Source organism: Spermophilus citellus, assembly GCF_964194105.1.
Source record: "Spermophilus citellus genome assembly, chromosome: 8".
In the NCBI taxonomy this organism is placed as follows: domain Eukaryota; kingdom Metazoa; phylum Chordata; class Mammalia; order Rodentia; family Sciuridae; genus Spermophilus; species Spermophilus citellus.
In genome coordinates this window covers 70,484,119-70,504,663 of record NC_138189.1, presented here as the reverse complement: position 1 = coordinate 70,504,663, position 20,545 = coordinate 70,484,119, and the positions used below count along the sequence as shown (strand labels likewise).

The 20,545-nt window shown below is 41.0% G+C and overlaps 1 protein-coding gene across 3 annotated transcripts in view; it reads right to left on the bottom strand.

Annotated features, from left to right (window-relative positions):
- Nucleotides 1–20,545, bottom strand: part of AFF1 (ALF transcription elongation factor 1) — a 202,728-nt gene that overhangs the window by 83,243 nt on the left and 98,940 nt on the right. For all 3 annotated transcript variants that reach the window (XM_081303788.1, XM_081303789.1, XM_081303790.1), the window contains 2 exons: nucleotides 13,968–14,088; nucleotides 12,682–13,605 (listed from right to left, as the gene is read on the bottom strand). In XM_081303788.1, the coding sequence (XP_081159914.1) occupies nucleotides 12,682–13,605; nucleotides 13,968–14,088 (1,045 nt within the window). The remainder of the gene's footprint in view (nucleotides 1–12,681; nucleotides 13,606–13,967; nucleotides 14,089–20,545) is intronic.

The following is a 20,545-nucleotide window of genomic DNA, read 5'->3' as shown; positions in this document are numbered from 1 at the left end:
TTAAGACTGAATGTTTTCCTAGATTCTATTATATGCATCACTTATTTTAAAAAAATAGACTAAAGGAAATCCTGTGTTTCATTTAACACAGAGGAAAGCACTTATATATGTGTCATATACATAAAATCCATTGCTTTCTAATTTTTATAGAACATAAAACCATCTGATTAATCTCTAGACTCACTATTGAGAAGTACAGCAATTATGAGGCTGGAATTCAATTAAGAACTGCTAATGAATGGCTTAGGCTGCCTATTTTCAAGCTCAAATGTAGGAATGCCTACAACAACGTAAGAAATACTTAGGCTGAAAATGGTAAAACAGTTTCTTTAAAAAATTATTGAACTTACTGTCACAGTTTCCCAGTCAACTGTTCTAAGTAGAAAATTCAGTCCCACATGCCACTATTCCCCCTGCACCATTCAGCCAAATATTAAAAAGAGGTTAACTTTCACACTCCACACCAACAATGAATTGGGTTAAGAAATCTTCAAGCTGAGCACAGAGTGGCAAAAATTCTGGTTTTGCCTCAGGCCTTATTTGTGCTAAACACGAAGGACAGACAACTGATTTCTGCCCTCAAAATGTTTCCCATGTGGAGAAAGACCCAGACAGAGTACATCACAGGAAGAAGAGCTGATGCTAGAGGACCAAGAAGCAGAGCACAAAGGAGAAAGCCAGCTCTAATGGCTTAACAGGCTGCCAGGGAACAAGGCAGTATGAGTAGAAGGGCTACAAGAAGACAGGAGAGACAAGGACAAGTGCCATTAAGAAGGCAAATGGAGCCAGGAATGGTGGTACAAACCTGTAATCCCAGCTACTTGGGAGGTTGAGACAGGAGGCCCACTTGACCAGGGAGTTTGACAACACAGTGAGACCCTGTCTCTATATGCCCCACCTCACCCCACCCAGTGCTGGGGATTGAACCCAGGACCTCCTTCATTCTAGGCAAGTGCTCTACTACTAAACTGTATACTAGCCCAAAGACTCCATTTCTTAAACAACAACAAAAAAAAAGAGTGGGGGAGTCAAATGAAGATATTTGGATTTTTATCCTGAAGGCAAGAGAGAGGTGCTAAAAGATCTTAAGATAAACTGATCAATCTTCAATCACTATTGTGTAGAACAGTATGGCTATTTTTTGTCTTAGCAGAGGTGAGGGTGAGGGTTACTGAGGATTGAATCCAGAGGCACTTTACCACAGTCCCAGTCCTTTTTACTTTTTTTTATTTTGAGAAAGGTCTAGCTGAGTTGCCCAGGGTGGCCTCCAACTTGTGGTCCTCCTACCTTAGCCTCCCAAGGATGTGGGATTACTATGCTATTGCCCCCAGCTAGTGTAGCAGTTTTGAAAAGATGGAAAAAAGTAGGAAGACAGGTTAGAAGGAAGTTCAAGAAAATGATAAAAATCTGAACTAAAGATGGGGCAGTGAGGGAGAAAGAAAAGGGGATGCGCTCTACGGAACTGAAGTTCCAGATGGACTTCAGTTGCCAAACGTATGAAGTAGGTAACAGAAATTGAGACTGATGATCAAAATGAAGCAGAACATTTCGAATGTGTAAAGAGGTACAGAGAAAGGGAAATACAATGAAATAAATCCATGTTAGACTGGTTGAACCTGAGATGCCTGGGCAAACTCTGAGTGAAGTCCCAGGGTCAGATGAACAAAAGGATCTAGAGCTCAGGGGACTTCTTAGCACTTCAGGTTAGGAAAAAACCTTTGATTGGCCCTCTGTATTTCAGCAGTGCAAACTTTAACACAGAAGGGAGGTCATGGGGAAAGGCTACAGAGTCAGAGAGGGTGCTGAGGGCAGAGCCCTGGGGAAGGGGCGGAGAAGGTCCCCCACCCCCACCGAGGAGATCAAGGCTTGTAAGAAGAGCTGGGGGAGAAGTGGCAACAAAGGAGTGTTTCAGGTGATGGTGGTGACCAGTGTCAGATGCCACAGAGATGTCAAGCAGGATAAGGCCTAGGGAGGTTCTTGAATTCATCCAGCAGGAGGCTGCTGGTGGCTCCTACCAGCAGAGACTGTGGAGAGCACAAGACAGAATTGCCAGAGGAAGTGGGTGCGAGTGTTTACTTACTTCTGTCTCCAGAGCCCTAGCGGTGCAGGAACAAAAAGTAGTGATGAGAGCAGGACACAGGAGTGGAGAAGGGTTTGTTTTGCTCTGTATGCTGGGAAAGGCCTAAGAGTAACCACAGATGATGAGCAATGGGCAAAGGTAACCAAAAGAGGTGGTGAGTGGGGGTGTAGTTGGAAGCAGGGAAAAACAGCCCCTTCTGTGAGATCAAAGGGAAAAGGTAAATGGTGAGTTTAGACGTAGGTCTGTTTTTGAGTCACTTTAGGTAGAAAGAACTGAAAGAATCTAAACCTGATGGCTATCACCTCTGAAAGGTAGAAAGCAACGTTTCAAAGCTTCAGTGGAAGGCACAGAACCACCAACACCAAAACTTAGTTTTAATCATCCTTTCATTTGAATCATCCATTGAATCCCATATTTGTATTACCCACCGGGTGTCAACACGACGGCAGAGCCACACAGAAAATCAGAGAACTCTCAACGCTCTAAAGGCAAGTTTTTCATGAATCGCCACACTCCACAGAAACATGTTTTGTGATAGATGAAGCATGGTGACTAGGAGCCAGAGGTCTGGGTTTCTTGCTCCGTTTTGCCACTTACTATCTGAAATCATTAAACTCCTTAGAGACTTAGTTCCATGGCATGTAAAATGGTGATTCATGCAACTGCCCTGCCCAACTCACAGGGTTGCTGTGACAATTGAGAAGGAAACAAATAAGCCGGTGTTTTGGAAGTTAAAAGAGGCAGTAAAATATTTCAGAATGCATAGTTTTTATAAAGTGAAACATTTACCACAGAGACTACCAAGACATGGGAATGCTTCTTTAGGAAGGAGTCTGTCTGGCCCCAGGACATGAGATGGCAGGGGAGGGGAACGCCTGGTAACCCCAAATCAAATGCTTTCTTTTCCTGGGCTTCATGTTCACTTTTGATGCCTTAAAATCTGGGGGACTAGGAAGTGTTGGCTCAATTATATTGTTATGTTATGTGTATGTGTAAATATGCAATAAAATCCCCATCATTATGCACAAATATAATGTACCAATAAAAAATGTGTAAAGAGGAAAAAAAACTTTACATTTTTTTAAAAATAAAATTTGGGGGGGGGAGCCTTTTTTCATGTACAAATCTTAAGTGGGAATTTATGGTCCTCTTGAGCTAACCCCACTATATTTCTAAAACATACGCCAATACTAAAATTAGCAATATGCTCAGTCTTCCCATCTCTCCAACATCACAAATTCTTCATCTTGATAACCCTCTGTCCAAATTCTCTTTTTCTTATAGCTCAGTTCAAAGTTCAATTCTAATCAGTCCCAGTACCCCTCCTGCACTCTGCCTACGTGGAGTTCTAAGCACTGTCTGTGGATTACCTCAGTCTAACAGACCTGCTCACAGATGAATAAACTGAGACATACAGAGGCTAAGTTTCTTGCCCCCTTCTCACAGAATTGTAACCCCAGGCTATGCTGTCTGCCTTGAAGCTGAAGTAATTCCTCCTTCCCATTAATGACTGTTGTTCTTGTCTGAATTACTCAACATGCAACCAAATAACTTTGAAACTGGCTCCCTGCAGGCTTATCTCCCCATGACTCAGCTTTGCCTGTACCCCAACCTCCTGGAACCATCAGTCCCACTCCTCCTAGTAGACTCCTCTTCCTGACTTGCTTCTGTCTTTTTTCTCCCTAAACCTTTAGCCTGAAAAGTATTTTCACCAATACAAAAGTGCTTCAAAAGTCAACTCTGGGGGAAAAAAAAAACAAGGAAAAAAAAAGTACAGCTTCTTCTTCTCAAAGGTACCATAATGTAGGTACTGCATCTAAGGGTGTGAACTATGGAACCAGACTACTTGGGACTGGATTCCAGATTTCCCATTGAAGCATCAGGAAGCTTGGAGAAATGAATCCCTGTGCCTCTGTAAGCATCTCAATAAAACAGGATGGAGAAAGCATCTACCACATTGATCAATGTGAGGATAAAGTGAGTCCATACACAGCATTCAGAACAGTTCCCATCATAAAGCAAAAGTGGCGGGAGTGGGACAGGGCCAGCATTATAGGGCTAGTATTAACAGTTCCAAACTACCTTTGCATACTCACTACACTTTGCATTTTTAATGCTGTGTCCTAATAAATTTATTGTGCATGTATCTCCTGGAAGCTCCCTTTATACCTACTGGGGTTCTAATATTGGTTGAACTGAAAAGGCAGAAACACAGAATGCTAAAATGTGAATTCTTCTATAACTAAGTTGTTCCTCACCTGAACCAATTTTTGTAACATTTTGTAAGAATGTTCACATTATTTGATGAAAGGCAAAAGAACTCTTTCAAAAATTCACATGCTCTCAAGCATGAAAAAATGTTGGAAGCATCATAAAAAAACTCTAAGTATACCATAGAATTTTATTTAAAAAAAAAAAAAAGAAAAACACTTCTAAATTGCAATAGCAAATATTTGCTCTGAGGTATTTTAAAAAATTGAGCCCCAAACCAGGCACAGGGGCAAAAGCCCATAATCCTAATGACTCAGGAGGCTGAGGCAGGAAGATCACAAGTTTGAGGCAAGTCTCAGCAACTTAGCAAGAAACTGTCTCATAAAAGAAGAGCTGAGGATGTCCTTCAGTGGTAAAGCACCCCTGGGTTCAATCCTCAGTATGTGTGTATGTATGTATGTATAAATAAATATTGAGCTCTCGTGAGAAGCTCCAAACACAAATAATGGAAATGTTATTTGCTTTGATTTGATCAGTACATGCTGTTTACATACATGTATTAACCTCATTAATATGTAAAATCATGTTAATAAAAAAAAATTTAAATGTTTAAGGAGATGGAAATGCAAACTAACCCAATTTGATTATTACATACTGTATACATGTTTAAATGATCACACTGTACCCTATAAATATGCATAAAGTAATAATTTTACAAAACAATTTAAAGATTGAGTTCCAAGTAAAAAGAGAATCCATAAAGCTTGAAGCTGTAGGGATGACTGCAAGAAATAAACATCATTGCATGCAGTTCAATTCAAAGTTCAAATTCTTCTAATTTCTTAGAATTCTATTATTTGCAAATTGGAATAAAAAAAGGTGATTTATCTGAAGGATAGAGCTAGAAATAGGACCTCTAATTACTTAAATACTGAGGCACCCTAGATTAAAACATTAAGCCTCAAAACCCTTCAGCCAAAGGGATTAAGGAGATTAGAGTGGGCTTGACAAATTACCATGGGGCTGGGGGAAAAATGCAGAAAGTAGGCCAAGCTTAAACGGGAATGAAATGAAGTTCAAGAGAAAACTAATGGTGTGTGTGTACCTGAATTTCTTTGGGGGAAAAAAACGCCAATCTGTGATTTCAACAATTAAAGAAAAGAACAAAATTAGTATAAAAATATCTGCTTAAAGAGTTCTTGGAAAATGTGAACATGCAGCAAAATTACCCTTGGAAAATAATGATTTTCAAATACTGTAGCTTTTGGCAACTGAAGAGGAGAAATACAAGGCCAAAAAATAAGCTTGTTATGATAACATGAACTAGGATCCTCTCTCAGGAGGAATTCTGTTCAAATGTCTCATAAGTACTGGACACCCCACTAAACAGCCAAAGTCAAACCACTAACTCAATCATCAACAGCATTCTACTTAGAATATCTTCTTTTCTGTCTCTGAAGACTATCAGCTGGCTCAAAATAAAACACAACCTAGGAAAGAGCTAAAATGACTGGGTGGCTCTGGGAGAGCCTGGGAGAGCATGCAGTCCAGGCAGAGTCCAAGAGTTGCACGTCTCTGTCTTGGCAGAGTCTGTTCTTGAGAGACCCAGGGGAGATCCAATATCCATCCACAAACATCTCAAGTGTGAAAACAACAAGGAGGAACAGGAATTTCTTATCCTGGTACCAAATGTACTTCTGGCATTTTCGAGAAGGAACAGAAAGTAGAAAACAATTCCAATTAATACTACCCCAAAAGATCTTCCAGTTTCAATTTTATGCTTTCCTCATGGGCTACTATTACAAGCAATTCTATTCTTTGTACTCATTTAAAGCAATTTTTCTGAAATATTTTCCTACATTACTTAAAATGTTTCCTTCAGAGTTTAAAAGTGTTTTTCAAAAACTTGCCAGGTTCTAGAAATTAAAAGTGGAAGCCTCTACTCAGTACTAACATTTGGGTGTGGGGGGAGGTGACTAAAAATCTGATTTGTCACTTAGGTTCTTTAGTTTGTAAACACTGGCTTAGGGTAGAGAGGGTGGGGGTGGGGGGCTGGCGTTGGTTAGACAGATAGATAGACATAGAGACACACACACACACACACACACACACACACACACACACACACACTACAGGCAAAACAAAACAGCCCTCTGGCCCAATTCAGTTTTCAGGATACCTGCTAGTAGTTTGTGCTCAAAAAGTCTATTACTTACTACTATCTTTTAACTTCTATATGTAGATACTTGGTGGTCTAAAACTAAAGGCTCTACATAGATCCAGATCATCTTGGTTCTCTCCTGAACATGGTGTGGATGTCTTATGCTCCAGCATACAACAACCCCAGGAAATACTGCACAGGGATAAGCTTCCTGCTTTGTCCTCCATTTCCTAAGGTAAACATTTAGGTCATGTAGGTCTGATCAAGCTCACTGAGCTCTAGCTCATGGAATCAAATCTAGATTTGCTATATAGGTTCAGGATCCCTTATACAAAATGCTTAGGACCAGTCCTGTTTCAGATACTTAAGTTTGTTATTGTTTTTTGTTTGTTTGTTTTGATTTTAGAATATCTGCATATACAAAATGATCTGAGTGGCCATTTGAAGAACATGAGAATTAACTGGAGAATTAAGGTCCAGGAGGACCATCTGGATGTGCTCACCCCATTGGCAGTACTAGGACTGGCATACAGCAGAAGTTCAACATGTTGTAGTTAAAAGCTGCTGCAATGTTGATATACATGCAAAAGATGAGCTGCTTAACTCTATTCTGAGTGGGGAAGCAGTAGGATAGGCAGTATATAGCAGGGACATGCATACCCAAAAGGAAACCACCTTTAAATCATTTCATAATAGGGAAGTCTCTCTGAAGTTCAAAAATTGAAGAGCTAAATATGGAAGTAGGAAAGAATGCCTGCACATGAGAATGCAAAGCGAATCACTGTCACTGTTTTCCACCATGAGTTAATTCACAGTGTTAGGCTGGTGGTTCACAAAAGTGTCACCAGTCTTCATTTCCTCTCACTTCAGGCTACTCCCACCTCCAATCAATCACAAAACCTTACCAGTTTCCTGACAAATGTATCCAGTGTGTCCACTTCCTCTTTGTCCACTGCAACCACCCTGCTCCAAGCCAGTCATTTCTCAACCTCCTAACTGGGATACCTAATTCCACCCTTACTCTTCTAATCTACTCCCCACCCAAAAGCCAGAGAGATCACTTTCCAGAAAGATAGCAAATATGTCACTTCCCTGCTCAAAATCCTCCATGAGTCTCCATTCCCACTTGGATCATATACAAAGGTCTTACCATGACCTATGAGGCCTTGCATGGCCTCTCCTGCCCAGGGCCTCCATTTTTATATCCTTTTCCTCCTCCCAGTCTTACAGCCACACTCACCTTGTTTCTCTTTTTAACAAAGCCATTCTTCTTTCCAAATTCAGGCCTTTGCACTTGTTTCTTGACCCGAAATGAAATGCCTCTTCCAGTTCTGCATGGTTGACTCAGGTTCATCCTGTATGTCTTTGCGAATGTTGTCCCCTCAGAGGGGCCTTTGCTGGCCACCCTTTTTAAAGTAGCCTCCTCTGGTTCTTCTCACTCTCCTTGCCCTTCTCCTTACTTCTTGCAACTTTCTTGTCTAGACTACTGCTCATGTGTGAATTAATCATCAATGTCCTCCATAAAATAAAAGGTCTACAAGATAGGGGCATGTCTAGCTTGATCTCAGCTACATCCCCAGGGCCTATCCCTGTGCCTGGCACATAATGGGAGTTAATTCCAATATGTTACATGGATTTTTAAAAAATAAAAAAAAAACATAAAATAAGGAATAAAAGAATAAAAACCCTAAGTCAATAAACACAAATAAGAAATGAAACTTACTATTTCCCCAAGGCTCTGCTACAGATTCAGAAGACAAAGTCCAGCTCTTCTGGTCAAGAATACACACACTGGGGCCAGGGGTGTGGCTCAATAGTAGAGCACTCACCTAACATGCATGAAGCTCTGAGTTCAGTCCAAGTTCAAAAGAAAAAAACCAAACCCACATCTTACCACCATCACTTCAGCCAGTGCTACCACCAGGCAAGTCATCTAAGTAGAAAGACCAAAGAACTGGGATTTCTACCTTTATCCCTAAAACTAACTGCAATTTTTAGCAAAATGAAGTGACTTCATGCTCTTAGACCTTATTTGTGAAATGAAAGGACTGTGTGTTTACCTTTAAAATGCTAATAACCTAAATTCAGCATGGAATTTGTAGACTCTGCTTATGCCATTTCTCTTTTTAAATAAAAGCCTATTACACAACAACAAGTGCTAGCAAGGATGTGGGGGAAAAGGTACACTGATTCACTGCTGGTGGGATTGCAAAACAGTGCAACCACTATGGAAAGCAGTATGGAGATTCCTTAGAAAACTTGTAATGAAACCACCATTTGACTCAGCTATCCCACTCCTCAGTCTATACCCAAAGAACTTAAAATCAGCACCCTACAGTGATGCAACCACCTCAATGTTTATAGCAGTTCAATTCACAATAGCTAAACTATGGAACCAACCTAGATGCCCTTCAACGGATGAAAGGATAAAGAAAGAAACTGTGGTATATAACACAATGGATTATTACTCAGCCTTAAAGAAGAATAAAATTATGGCATTTACAGGTAAATTGATGGAGCTGGAGAATACCATGCTAAGCGAAGTAAGTTAATCCCCCAAAACCAAAGGCCAAATGTTTTCTCTGATAAGTAGATGCTAATCCCTAATGGGGTGGGGCAGGGTGTATGGGTATGCAAGAAAAGAATGGAGGAACTCTAGATTGGGCAGAGGGGAGGGAGGGGAGGGAAAGGGGTGTGGAGAAGGGGGAGATGATGGAATGAAACAGACATTATTACCCTATGTTTGGTATGACTGCACAAATGGTGTGACCCTACATCATATACAACCAAAGAAATGAAAAGTTGTGCTCTGTTTGTGTAAAAAATAAAATAAAATTTAAAATAAAATAAAACAATGACTTCAAAAATAAAAATAAAAAAGGCTATTACACAATCCTGCGTTCTAAAACCTATGTCTAGGCACACCTCCTTCCCTCTAACTCCACCACCTTACCTCACAACCTTGAGTCTCATGCTCCTGAATAACTACCCAGGGAGGCAATGGCTTTTCTCTTTCGTTTGTTATCTCTAAGCAGAGAAAAGGAATGAAAAATGATCTCAACCTTCCCATTGGGCAATTCCATCTCTGATGTGGCAACTGTACAGCTGGAAAATACCTGCATGAGATCCTAGAGTCCTCCCCGGCTCTGAGCAAGATCACTGCTCACAACTCTAGTCTTCCAGTTGACACAAACTGACACACCCAGAGAAAACTAAGGGCGGAGTTTTGTGATTCAGGCCTCTATTTGGTCAGAATATTGACTTTTGGGTAATTTTTTTCCTTTAGGATTTTAGGAAAGACTAAGTTTTAACTGTGAGAATGACTTACCCTGAAAAGAATATCATTTTTTAAGATCACAAAAAAAAATACATATATATATATATATAAACACCAAGTACTTCCTGTGAGGTAAAAGGACAGAAGGTAGGGTAAGAAATCCACATGTATGGGCCCTGAGAATGAAGGAACTCTAGAAAGACAAAGTGATACTTTCCTACCTGGGTTCGTTTCAAAACTACTCTGTCATGAGTACAGGGGGAAGGGAGGAGACAATGAAATAAACCACAAAATCCAACCACCCTCACACTCAGAGCGAGGAAAGTGAAAATCTCCTGGCTGGCCTTAGAACCAATTAAGCAAATAAGTGACAATCACTTAGCCTATCTCCCTCTATGCCCCTTCTCTGAGCTCAGCCAACAGCCATCTTCCTCTTCTGTCCCCCACTGTCTACCACACTGCCCCAAATCCAAAATAACCCAGGACACACTGATAGTATTCTGGTTCTATATATAAAGTTTACCTGCTCTGGGTTAATTCACTGCTTTTCTTAGTCCCCCAGCCCTATGCTTTCCTTGGGTTTACCAGACTATGAAAAAAAAAAAAGAGAAAAAAACCTAGCCAGAGAGCACCCATCTCTGCTTCCCAGATTTACTCCTTGTTCATTCCAAGCTCCTGGCTCCTAATTCTCCCCAGACCCCTCCATCTGCTGATCCCCCAGTTTCATCCTCCTGCTCACCAGCAGTACCACGGGGGTCCCAGGCAGTTGGCACTACAGCTGCCACTAGCATGAGGGCACTGGCAGAGACCAGAGGGAGCCGTCACATTACAAGAAACACTGACTGCAAATGACAAGTTTATGTCTACTCAATTGTTGAAAGGAGATGCATCTGTGCCAAGAAAATCCCATTCTCCAGTCACCAAATTTATGGAGTATTTCCTGCATTTCAAATATTCACTCCTCAGAAAATGTGCAAGGACCATAGAACATAGTCCTACACCTAAAATTTATATTAAACAGGAAAGTCTTTAAGACTTGGGAGAAACCTTGACTCAGCTTCTCTATCCCACCTCTGCCCCCAAGAAAGTTAACCAAGATGCTCTCCCTGAAGCGTCTACTGGGAAACCTAATTGGCTGAATTTCCACAGGTTCACTGTACACCCAACCCCAGGCAGTGTGTACTCAATTGTTCTCTCATTGTTTCAAGAGTGAATATAGGCTGATGGCCAAACTAGAATGTCAGCTTTCCAGGGGCAGGACGGATACTTCTTTAGCTTTCCACTTCAGCATACGGTTGAACATTTGGTAGACTATGCAAATACTACTAATGCATCCTAAAATTATTTTGAAGAAATTTTTTTAGTTGTTTAGTATTTTAAGAAAAAAATGTTGAATTGTCCCTTTAGATGCTTTTCTGTTTTTGTTTATTTAGGAAGTTACAGCAGACCTTACTTGATACATAAACCAAAGAAACCCCCATTAAGTTGTTCACTGTCTGGATTATAAGATGGACTGACAAACCATCTCCAGGAGGGAGGATCTTGCTTTATTTTGCCTTCATTGCAGCACAAAATATTCAATAAATGCTTCACTGCACGGACTCTTCATAAGATGGAGTCAGAGATCTATTTGCTTTACTCTTCCTTTCCCATTTTTCCTCAACCCCCAAACAAAGGCCACATTCTGAAGACATTGGGGAATGCTCACTGCTCAGGAACCAACTGAGGACAGAACCCCAGCATCCCTCTTCTAAACTAAAAACTGACACTACAAAGGAACAAATTCTCCTCCTTGAAGATCAAAGTTATCTTTCCAGTGAAGAATCCCAAATCATTCTTTAAACCTTCAGTCATTATGTAAACTGAAACCTGGGTGGCACATAATTTTTGAATGACGGATATTCACAACAGAATGTTTATACAACAGACAAAACACTAAACCACAGACTTTACTGGTTAACTTGTAAAATTCACTTTGCACTACTAATTTTAATTTTTCAGTAACTGATACTCCTTTAAAATTTCAGTGATAGGATACGTACTTTGATTCTCCTCATTCAAACACAATGCTGTCATTTATCAAAGCACTAGAAAAGGGAATTTCTTTCTTGGTTTAAAAATTCAGTATTTTGGTTATTTTTAAACCCCATAGTTGAATAACATTCTCTATTGTATTTGTGACTCACCCACAAATGAGATGTCACCATACACATAAGTGGTAAATAAAACATATTAGAACAGAACTCTAGCTTCAAAGTTCCTTATGATTTAATTTAAAAAAAAAAAATAAAGTCTTTCTCTTCAACATTTTGACATCTGGATGTTGCTTTTTTATGGTTTAAACTAAAAAAAACAAAATTTAACTTGGGCTGAGGAACTATTAATCAAAAGTTTTTTTCCTCCACATTGTTAAAAGGAGACAGTGTTCCTTGCAAACAAGAAGACAGCTCAAAACTTTCCTAGAACTTTCAGGTACTAAAAGTGTTCTCCATTTTTTTTTTTAATCTTTCTTAGTTCTGCATGGACACAATATCTTTATTTGTTTATTTATTTTTATGTGGTACTGAGGATTAAACCCAGTGCCTCACGTGTGCAAGGCAAGCGCTCTGCCACTGAGCCACAACCCCAGTCCATGTTCTCCACTTTGAGTGGGTTGTGGGCTATACAGACGTACACAAACTATACTCTTAGGATCTCTATATTTTACCAGTTGTAAATAAAAAAGATTCTTTAAACTTTTCCACAAATGACATTTCAAAGTCGATCGTCAATGTCATGTGTAACTTACAGAATTCATCTCAGACATAAGGTTTTCAAGACTTAACAGGATCCTAAAGCCAAAGGATATCCCACCAAAAAGTGAAAGAGTCACCTCCCCATTCCTATTATCCTGACATTTCCATCTCAAATATGTTCAAATGGGAACTGCCCAGGATCAGAGGCTCCACTCACCTCAGCTGTCTGCGAAGGCATCTTCAGTTTGGTGAGCTTGGCTTCAGCAGGCACTTTTGAGTCTGTTCTTTCAAAGTTCTGTTGCCGGTACTCCTCCGGCAGTGGTTTCAGCTCAGGAGACTCACTCGGAGCCTGATCTTGACCATCCATGGGCCTCACATAAGCTGTGGGCTTCTGCTGCATTGCAACACTTTTTGAGGGGAGGGAGGGGGGTGGAAATGTCTGAGAAGGTGGCTGGGGAGGGGCTACCCCATGGCTGACAACTGCCACCAAACTGTCTTGAGGGGTCTCATTATCATGAACCTTCATCGCCAGGTCCTTGGGAGACTTGGTTGGGCAGTAGCCTTTATTGTTATTGCTACTACTGTGAACCTTGCTGCTTCCTTGCATCCTGGGAAGAGTTTGCTGGTTGGAATGTATAGGTGACAAAGGGGGCACTGGGGAAGGCAAAGAAGAAATCAAGGGAGAGAGCTCCCTTGCTGGAGCCGAGTCTATTGTTAAAGCACAATGGTCTCCATCAGCTCTACGGTCACCTTTTTTGTGATGACTAGAGCTGTATCCCTCCTGTCCCAGACGGTCCTGGATCAGGTGCTGGCTGTCAGGTGGGCCATAGTTTTTGGCATGGAGACTTGGCAATGGTTCCATTCTTGGCTGTGCTATCTTTGGATTGTGGCTAATGTTACCAACAGGAAGTGGTCCAGAGGCGGGAGTGTAAATGGGCTGGTGGTGGATACTGGTATGGAAGGAGTTGGATGGAATGCTGCTCCCCTTGTCAGGAAATAAAGAATATCTCGGTTTTCCCAACCTATTTTCAGAAGCATCCAAGCACTGAGGGTGGGACTTGGTACTAAGAAACTCCTTCACTTCTTCATAATTTCCCAACATGTTCTGTATCCGACTGGACAGCTCATCACCTTTTGCTGTCTGAAGAAAAGAAAAGAGCATGGTCAGATACTGGAGGGAATAAGTCTAAGGAGAACAATCATTTAATAAACTGCTACATAATACCATTAAGATAAAAATTCTCAATGTCATGTGTAACTTACAGAATCCAATGTGGAGTTTTAACTCATTTCCCATTGTAAAGCTCGTCTTGCACACATATTACTAATTATACAAGACATTACAAAAGAAAACCATAAACTTTGGTAGTTTTAACTAATGATACTCAGAAGAAGTTTTCACAATTGTGAACCTTATTTGAATTCAATTACACTGAATCATTTCATCACCGAGCTCAATATTATGATAAATCAGATTTTCACACTCTAGTATACAGTAAATACCTTGTAAGGTTCTCCAAAAAGGGGGATTTTTTCAGGAAATGTCTCCTTCTCTTGGTGAGCTTCCTGGTTGCGTCTCTCTTTCTCTCTAATTCGAAGCAGGTTTCTGTCTTCATTGTACAAGCTATTTCAGATGCCACAAAAAAACAAAAACAATAAAACCTATTAGTATTCAAGTTTTGTCATGCCCATGGTACGCATGTGGAGCAAGATGAGGATAGGTCTAAGGAGAGGAAACGACAGGGATGTGACTTAAAGAAAGTCCCTTAACCCACCCCTAGACTGAGGCTTCAGTCAACTGGCTGTGACCTGTCATCCACCGTCCTGTCTTCTCAATCCCAAGCACCCACTCTAGGCCTCCGTCATGGCTCAGGACCGACTCTAAGACAAACGGTCTTTTATAGGCGCTGGGGAACTGAGACAAGAGTAATGATATTTTGACTTTCGGCTTGCAAAATATGGGGTAGAAGCAGAAGCTTTTCATCTGAAGGAATCAGCAGGATGTGAACTTTAAAAAGGCTGTTTTCCTGGATCAGTGTCGTACGTTTTGGAAGATTAAAATCAAAAGGCTTATTTTATAATTAAAAGATTACCAGGCACCCAAAACAGCATTTACCTTATTCTCAGCCTACTCTACTGGGAGTGTCTTGGCATGTAAATCCAAAAAAGACGATTTTTATTTCTTATTTCTAGTGTCAAGGATGAGAAAATCCAATTATAGATGTCAGCTCTACCTAGTGAGAATGTCTTACAAACTGATTGCCCTACTTTAACCATATAAAATATATCTAAATCATCAGCCTTGGCACCAGAGGGGTTAAAATGCACTCATTGAGGAACAGATCACAGAAATGGATTCTGAAAGAAGGGCAATTTTAGCTGTCTCATGAACCAAAGAGGGCCTGCCTCACTGTCAGCAACACAACCGGCTCATGTGATAATAAATAATGAAAATTAGAACTATAAAAAGCCTTTTGTCTTCATAGACTTGCTTCTAGAGAATCCCCTGAATCATTTTTCCCATTGCTATTTAAACAAACAGGAAAATATTCAATTGCCTCAGCTGTGTGCACTACTACAAACTCTAACCTCCCTGGTCCTTCCCTCTCTCTTGACTTAGATTATTTCCTCTGGCAAAAGCTTGGTCGATTCTTTGGCTCCCCCATATCCCTCAAATTCAGCTTTCCCATGAAAAGAAGCCTGGCCTAAGGCCCCGATTCTCATGTCACTATCCATATTTAAAGTAACATTATTTGATGGCTCCTTTATATTGCAGAATAAACCGAATCCTTGCTTTGGCATTAAAATTCCCTCATAATCTGGTACAGCTCAATTATGGGGGTACATGACCCCACTATACCCCCAAAAGGCCTACCATATGCATTCTACTTGATTCCCACAAGACCGTTTCCCTATCAGGGCATTCTCTTGCTCTAATGCCCATCCAGACCTTTACTGAAAGATAAGCAATTCTTCCAGGACCAACTTAGCTAGGAAGTAGGACCGTCCAAAACACCACTTCTATATTCCAGTCACACAAGACTACTCCCTGCTTCTCAGTGATATCCTAGATTTTGATGGTTTCATTCTAATCGCAAAAATTTCTATGGCTTCTCTTTCAAACTCACATCCCCAGCCCCAATTGTCAGCTTCCAGAAGATCTCTGGAAATATTCGAATGTCACCCACTCCAAAGGCTTCCTCAAATTCACCAAGTGTGTGCTTGCTGGACAGGTCATTGGTTACCTCTTCTCCCCCACTTTTCCCTAGAACATGAACTTCAATAGAATAGAACCTCTTGTTCTGCACAACCTCCTCCTGGTTCTAAGGCATGATACTTTGCATAGAAGTTAATCATTAAATATTTTTAAATAAAAAAGGCAGCCACTGTGCTTTCAGTGCTGTTGTTGTTGTTGTTGTTGTTGTTGTTGTTGTTTTAATAAAATTACTTGCAACTTTTTTCTTAAACTCTGGAAAACATACAATTTTCTAAAAAAAAAAAAAATAGAGCCGTGTAACTAAAAAGAACATAAATAAATAAACTAATTAATTAGACCTATTTTAAAGACTGCTATTACCACAGTCTTTCAATCTAAAAGTGGGGAGAACTAAGCTACCTGATTAAATTTGATAGATGGGATACTGTCAAAAATCATCTGCTTAGACCATTACTCCTTAGAATACAGATATTGCAATTTTAGATTTTAACAGAACTCATAATTACAAAGGTAACTATTTAGGATAGTGAACATACTGAGAGAAAATAAATTAGAACTGACTGGAATCTTTTCTAATTGAGTCTGGATGTCACATGCTTTGGATATTTAGACTTAGGTCTGATTGACAGTAGCACAATGGACTTGACCACTCAAGGATTCCTTTCAATTATTTAATGATTTTGCTTATTCTTCTTGTTGTTTCAAGAGGTGACATACATTAGCATACAGCTGCATAAGCTAGTTGAGAGTGCTGATCAGAACATAATTTTTTTTTTTCCTTTACACTTGTCTTTCAGCCACTTTGGGTCAATTTGCAGGAAGTGGTGATGTATGCAACTATACTCTGGAGCCACTTGAAACTCCCAAGAGCCTTTCCTGAAAAACTGCCCTGTGCACCACGCCCCGCACCTTGCTGAGGTCAGGCCAAGCTGCACGGGTGGTTAAGCAGGAGCTTACCAAGGGCCCCAGCTCAGCTGTGCTCACCAGCAGGGGAGTTGTTTTCTCCCCTTCTGTTACTGCTGGTTTCAGCCATGGAGTCCCTAGAGCTTTATTTGCTCCTCAGTGTTCACAGCTTTTGGCTTTGCTTTGAAGGGCAGTGTTATGGTCACTTCTGAGCAGTCTCTACCTTTGTCTCAGAAAAGAGAACCTCAGCAAAATTTTCAGTGGGGAACTAAAAAGTGAGGGTGTGAATAGTAGTCCCTCAACTAAGGCTGCTCGGAGGTCCTTGCTTAATTTCCCCTTTATTCTATACTCAACTGTACTTAAACAAAATGACACTAGTTTGCAATCACTAGAATATTTCTAAATCAATCATCTCGGTCTTGTGTCAGCCTCATCTCAGGATCAGTTAGGTTTCAACGTACTTCTGGTTTTTCATTCCAAAATAATGAAAACTGTTACAAAAATAACCAGAAAAAAAAAAAAAGCAATTAGTCTGTTCTTTCATAAAATGCCTAACACTGGGCTTATTACTATGTGATTCTAAAATCAAGGGGCCTCCCACAGAAGAAATCCTATTAAGTTAAGGATTCTGGTTAATTAAGGTTTTACTTCATTTGTTTCAAAAAAATTAAAACCCACACCAAGATCTTATTGGCAAACATATGCAATACTCTGCCAATTTTAAAGCAAACTATGATTTTGTTTTGTTTGGGTTTTGGTTTTAATTCACTCTCACTCTTCAACTGAAAAGCCTGTAAATAGTGAGGGAAATCAAGACACAATGCATGTTACTTCTAGGATGAATCTTATGAGGCTCGGCCTCTGTGAGACCCTCACTCCTGCCCTCTGGGGCAACATCCTTTTGGGCCTCACTCACCAAGGCTCCTGGGCAGGACAGAGGAAGGCCCAAAAGGCAGGAAGTTCACAGAGGTGCATGGGGGAAGCTGTGAACCCTGGCTGTGGGTTGCCTCCTTTCTCCTTGCAACTGACAGGCCTTTGCCAGTTGTACTGACTGGACTTATGGTTTGTTCCACTTTATACTTAAAACAAATCTGAAATGGCTGAGGGAAGAGTCTTTAAAAAAAAAATTCCCAGGCAAAAATTTTTCAGAAATATTTCCCTTTTTATGATTCCATTTGGAAAATAAAGGCAATGTAACTTTTTTTTTTCAGTTGTAGATGGACACACAATACACAATATCTTTATTTTTAAGTAGTGTTGAGAATCGAACCCAATGCTTCATATAGGCGAGGCAAGCACTTTACCAGTGAGCTACAGCCCCAGTTGGGTAACGTAACTTTTTAAAAACACAAACAATTCATAGCATGAGTAAACTTTTGTTTAGCCTATAATATATCATGGTTCTCAAAACAAGGTATAAGCAAAGAGTGGGCAGGGGGAAAAATGTTAAATAAGGGGATTTTCAGGAAGCAGCAAAAATGTTGGACATGATTCACAAACTCTGTAATTACCCTTGAATAATTACAAGTTAACTATCACTTTAATGAAAGGTGGCTTTTCCCCCACTGTGTTGGGGGAAAAATGCATTTTCACTCTCAGACACACACAGGATAACCTCATCCCAACATCAGCCTGGTGAGAAGTTCTCACTGATCCACACATAATACAGTGAGTTACCAGCTCTCCTGGCTGGCATCTGCAAGGCACTTTGCATTAAAGAGGTTCTCCACCTTGAGTGAAAAGAGTCACGTGAAGGGCTTGTGAAAACAGACCACCAAGAACCACAGAGTTTCCGTTCAGCAGTTTGAAGGTGGGGCCTGAGACTGGTATGGTGAACGACTTTTCTGGGTGGTTTTGAGGGGTACAATGGAGTTCACACTGATGGGAGCTGACCTCAAAGCAACACACTCAGGTGATTAGCAGCCTGCCAAGGACTATCAACTTTGGGGCTGATCCTCAGTCTGTATCCTGCTTAGTTTGCACAACCACCCTGTGACAGTGGGATTGTGACCCCCATTTTCCAAGTGAAAAATAAGGCTCAAGGAGTGACTTCTTTATAACTATAGGCCGGATGGTCCAAATGCCTGGCAACAAAGTGTGTGCTCTCAATCACAGTTCTGGAAGCAGAACTTTCCGACGTTGTTAGACAGGTCTACAACAACAGAAGATGTGCTCACTTAGAGCCACTCATAATTCCTTAGTCTCAAGGAGGTACATGCTGATAAGTCAGGATCGTCCCAGCCAGCAGAGCAAGCTCAAAGCCACAAAAGGGATGTCTGCTAAATGTGTCCACACAGGTCTGACCTTGTCTAAGGACCTCACAGAAGGCCCTTAGAAAGAGGGAGAGCAGCCAGGCATGGTGGCACACGTCTGTAATACCAGCAGCCCAGGAGGCTGAGACAGGAGGATCGCAAGTTCAAAGCCAGCCTTAGCAACAGCAAGTGCTAAGCTACTCAATGAGACCCTGTCTCTAAGTAAAATACAAAATAGGGCTGGGAATGTGGCTCAGTGGTCGAGTGCCTCTGAATGTAAAAAAGGCGGGGGGGGGGGGGGGGGAGATATAGCCAACAACATGTACTTGCTCTTGAAGATATAAAAACTGTACTATAATTCTTATTTTATTTTAGAGCCTTTTTAAAACTTATAGATTTGAGGTCACTCGCCCCATAATAACCTCTGAGTTCACAAGTCATCTCTAATATGTTAAGAGATTCCACGTTAATTTCTTTCAAGGAGAGGCTATAAATACACTTGCACCAAAGTAGCCATAATATGCCCAACATCAGGCATGCTCCCATTAACTTCTGGCTAGCTGATCTAGGCCATGTTACTAGGGCCTTGATGCCACCTTTCTAATCAGCCCAGGAGTCCCTACCTGGGGAGAAAAAAAACATGAAGTTACTTGGTAGTTGGAAGCAGCTGACTGCCTTCAAATACAAGAACATGTGCTAAAATGCCCCTGGGTAGGGAGAGGGTACAAAGCCTGACCATCCCACAGACATCCAAGAATTCTACCAGATGTTTTCAAATATATTTTTAGATAGGGAATAACTTCCAGCAGCCAAGTTTTTACATTTAGATCATATGCCGTCTGGCATCTTTAAGGTTCAACATGATGCATCAAAAAGATTGCTGGCCATGGTGGCATGTGCCTGTAATTCCAGCTACTCAGGAGGCTGCAGCTGGAGGGTGGCAAGTTCAAGCCCAGGCTGGGGAGCAGAGCAAGAACCCACCTCAAAAACAGAAAAACTCCACATGAATGCATCAAACCACTGCCTCCACAGTTTTTATTTTTAAATTAAGTGAATAGCTACAGAGACCCTACAGGAAACCACAGGCTTCAGTTTCCAATGTGTGGTGACAGCCCAGTCACAGGGGAAGACTCACCCTGCAGAACACAAATGCAAGCCCACTGAGGTGGACTGGGCCACAGATGTTCTCAGCGACAGAGTTCCCCACTCTGACTCAGCACAGAAGCCTGAATGAAGCTTCGGAAACCTAAAACAGGTCAGGATCCTTTCACTTTTGGAAAGGTGATGAAAATCCTGAGAAATTCAAAGCTGCTGGTTCAGTCCCTAAGTACTCAGTTCAATACACCCCATGCTGGGGCAAGTTTACTTTGACTTTTCAAATTCTCCTCTTGGAGGCCTGGAATGTGTTATGGAGGTGTTAAAATGCTGTGATAAAATGAAAGCTATCACAACTCTGTAAGGATTAGTGAGAGAGATTCCTTTTTCTCTTTCCTTTGAACTACAAAAGGAAATACCATAAGTGGATGAGGAAAGATGGTAACAGAAAGGCCCTGGTTGGACTTGAGCCCTGGGGCAGGCAGTAAGCCTGCTCTGGGATCAGCTGGCCAAAGCACCTTCTCCCAGGCCAGACCCACAGGCCCTCTGCTAAACTAGGTTAGTCATGCAAGATCACTGAATGCCATTCCGTGCTTCCATAGCAACTGGCAGCC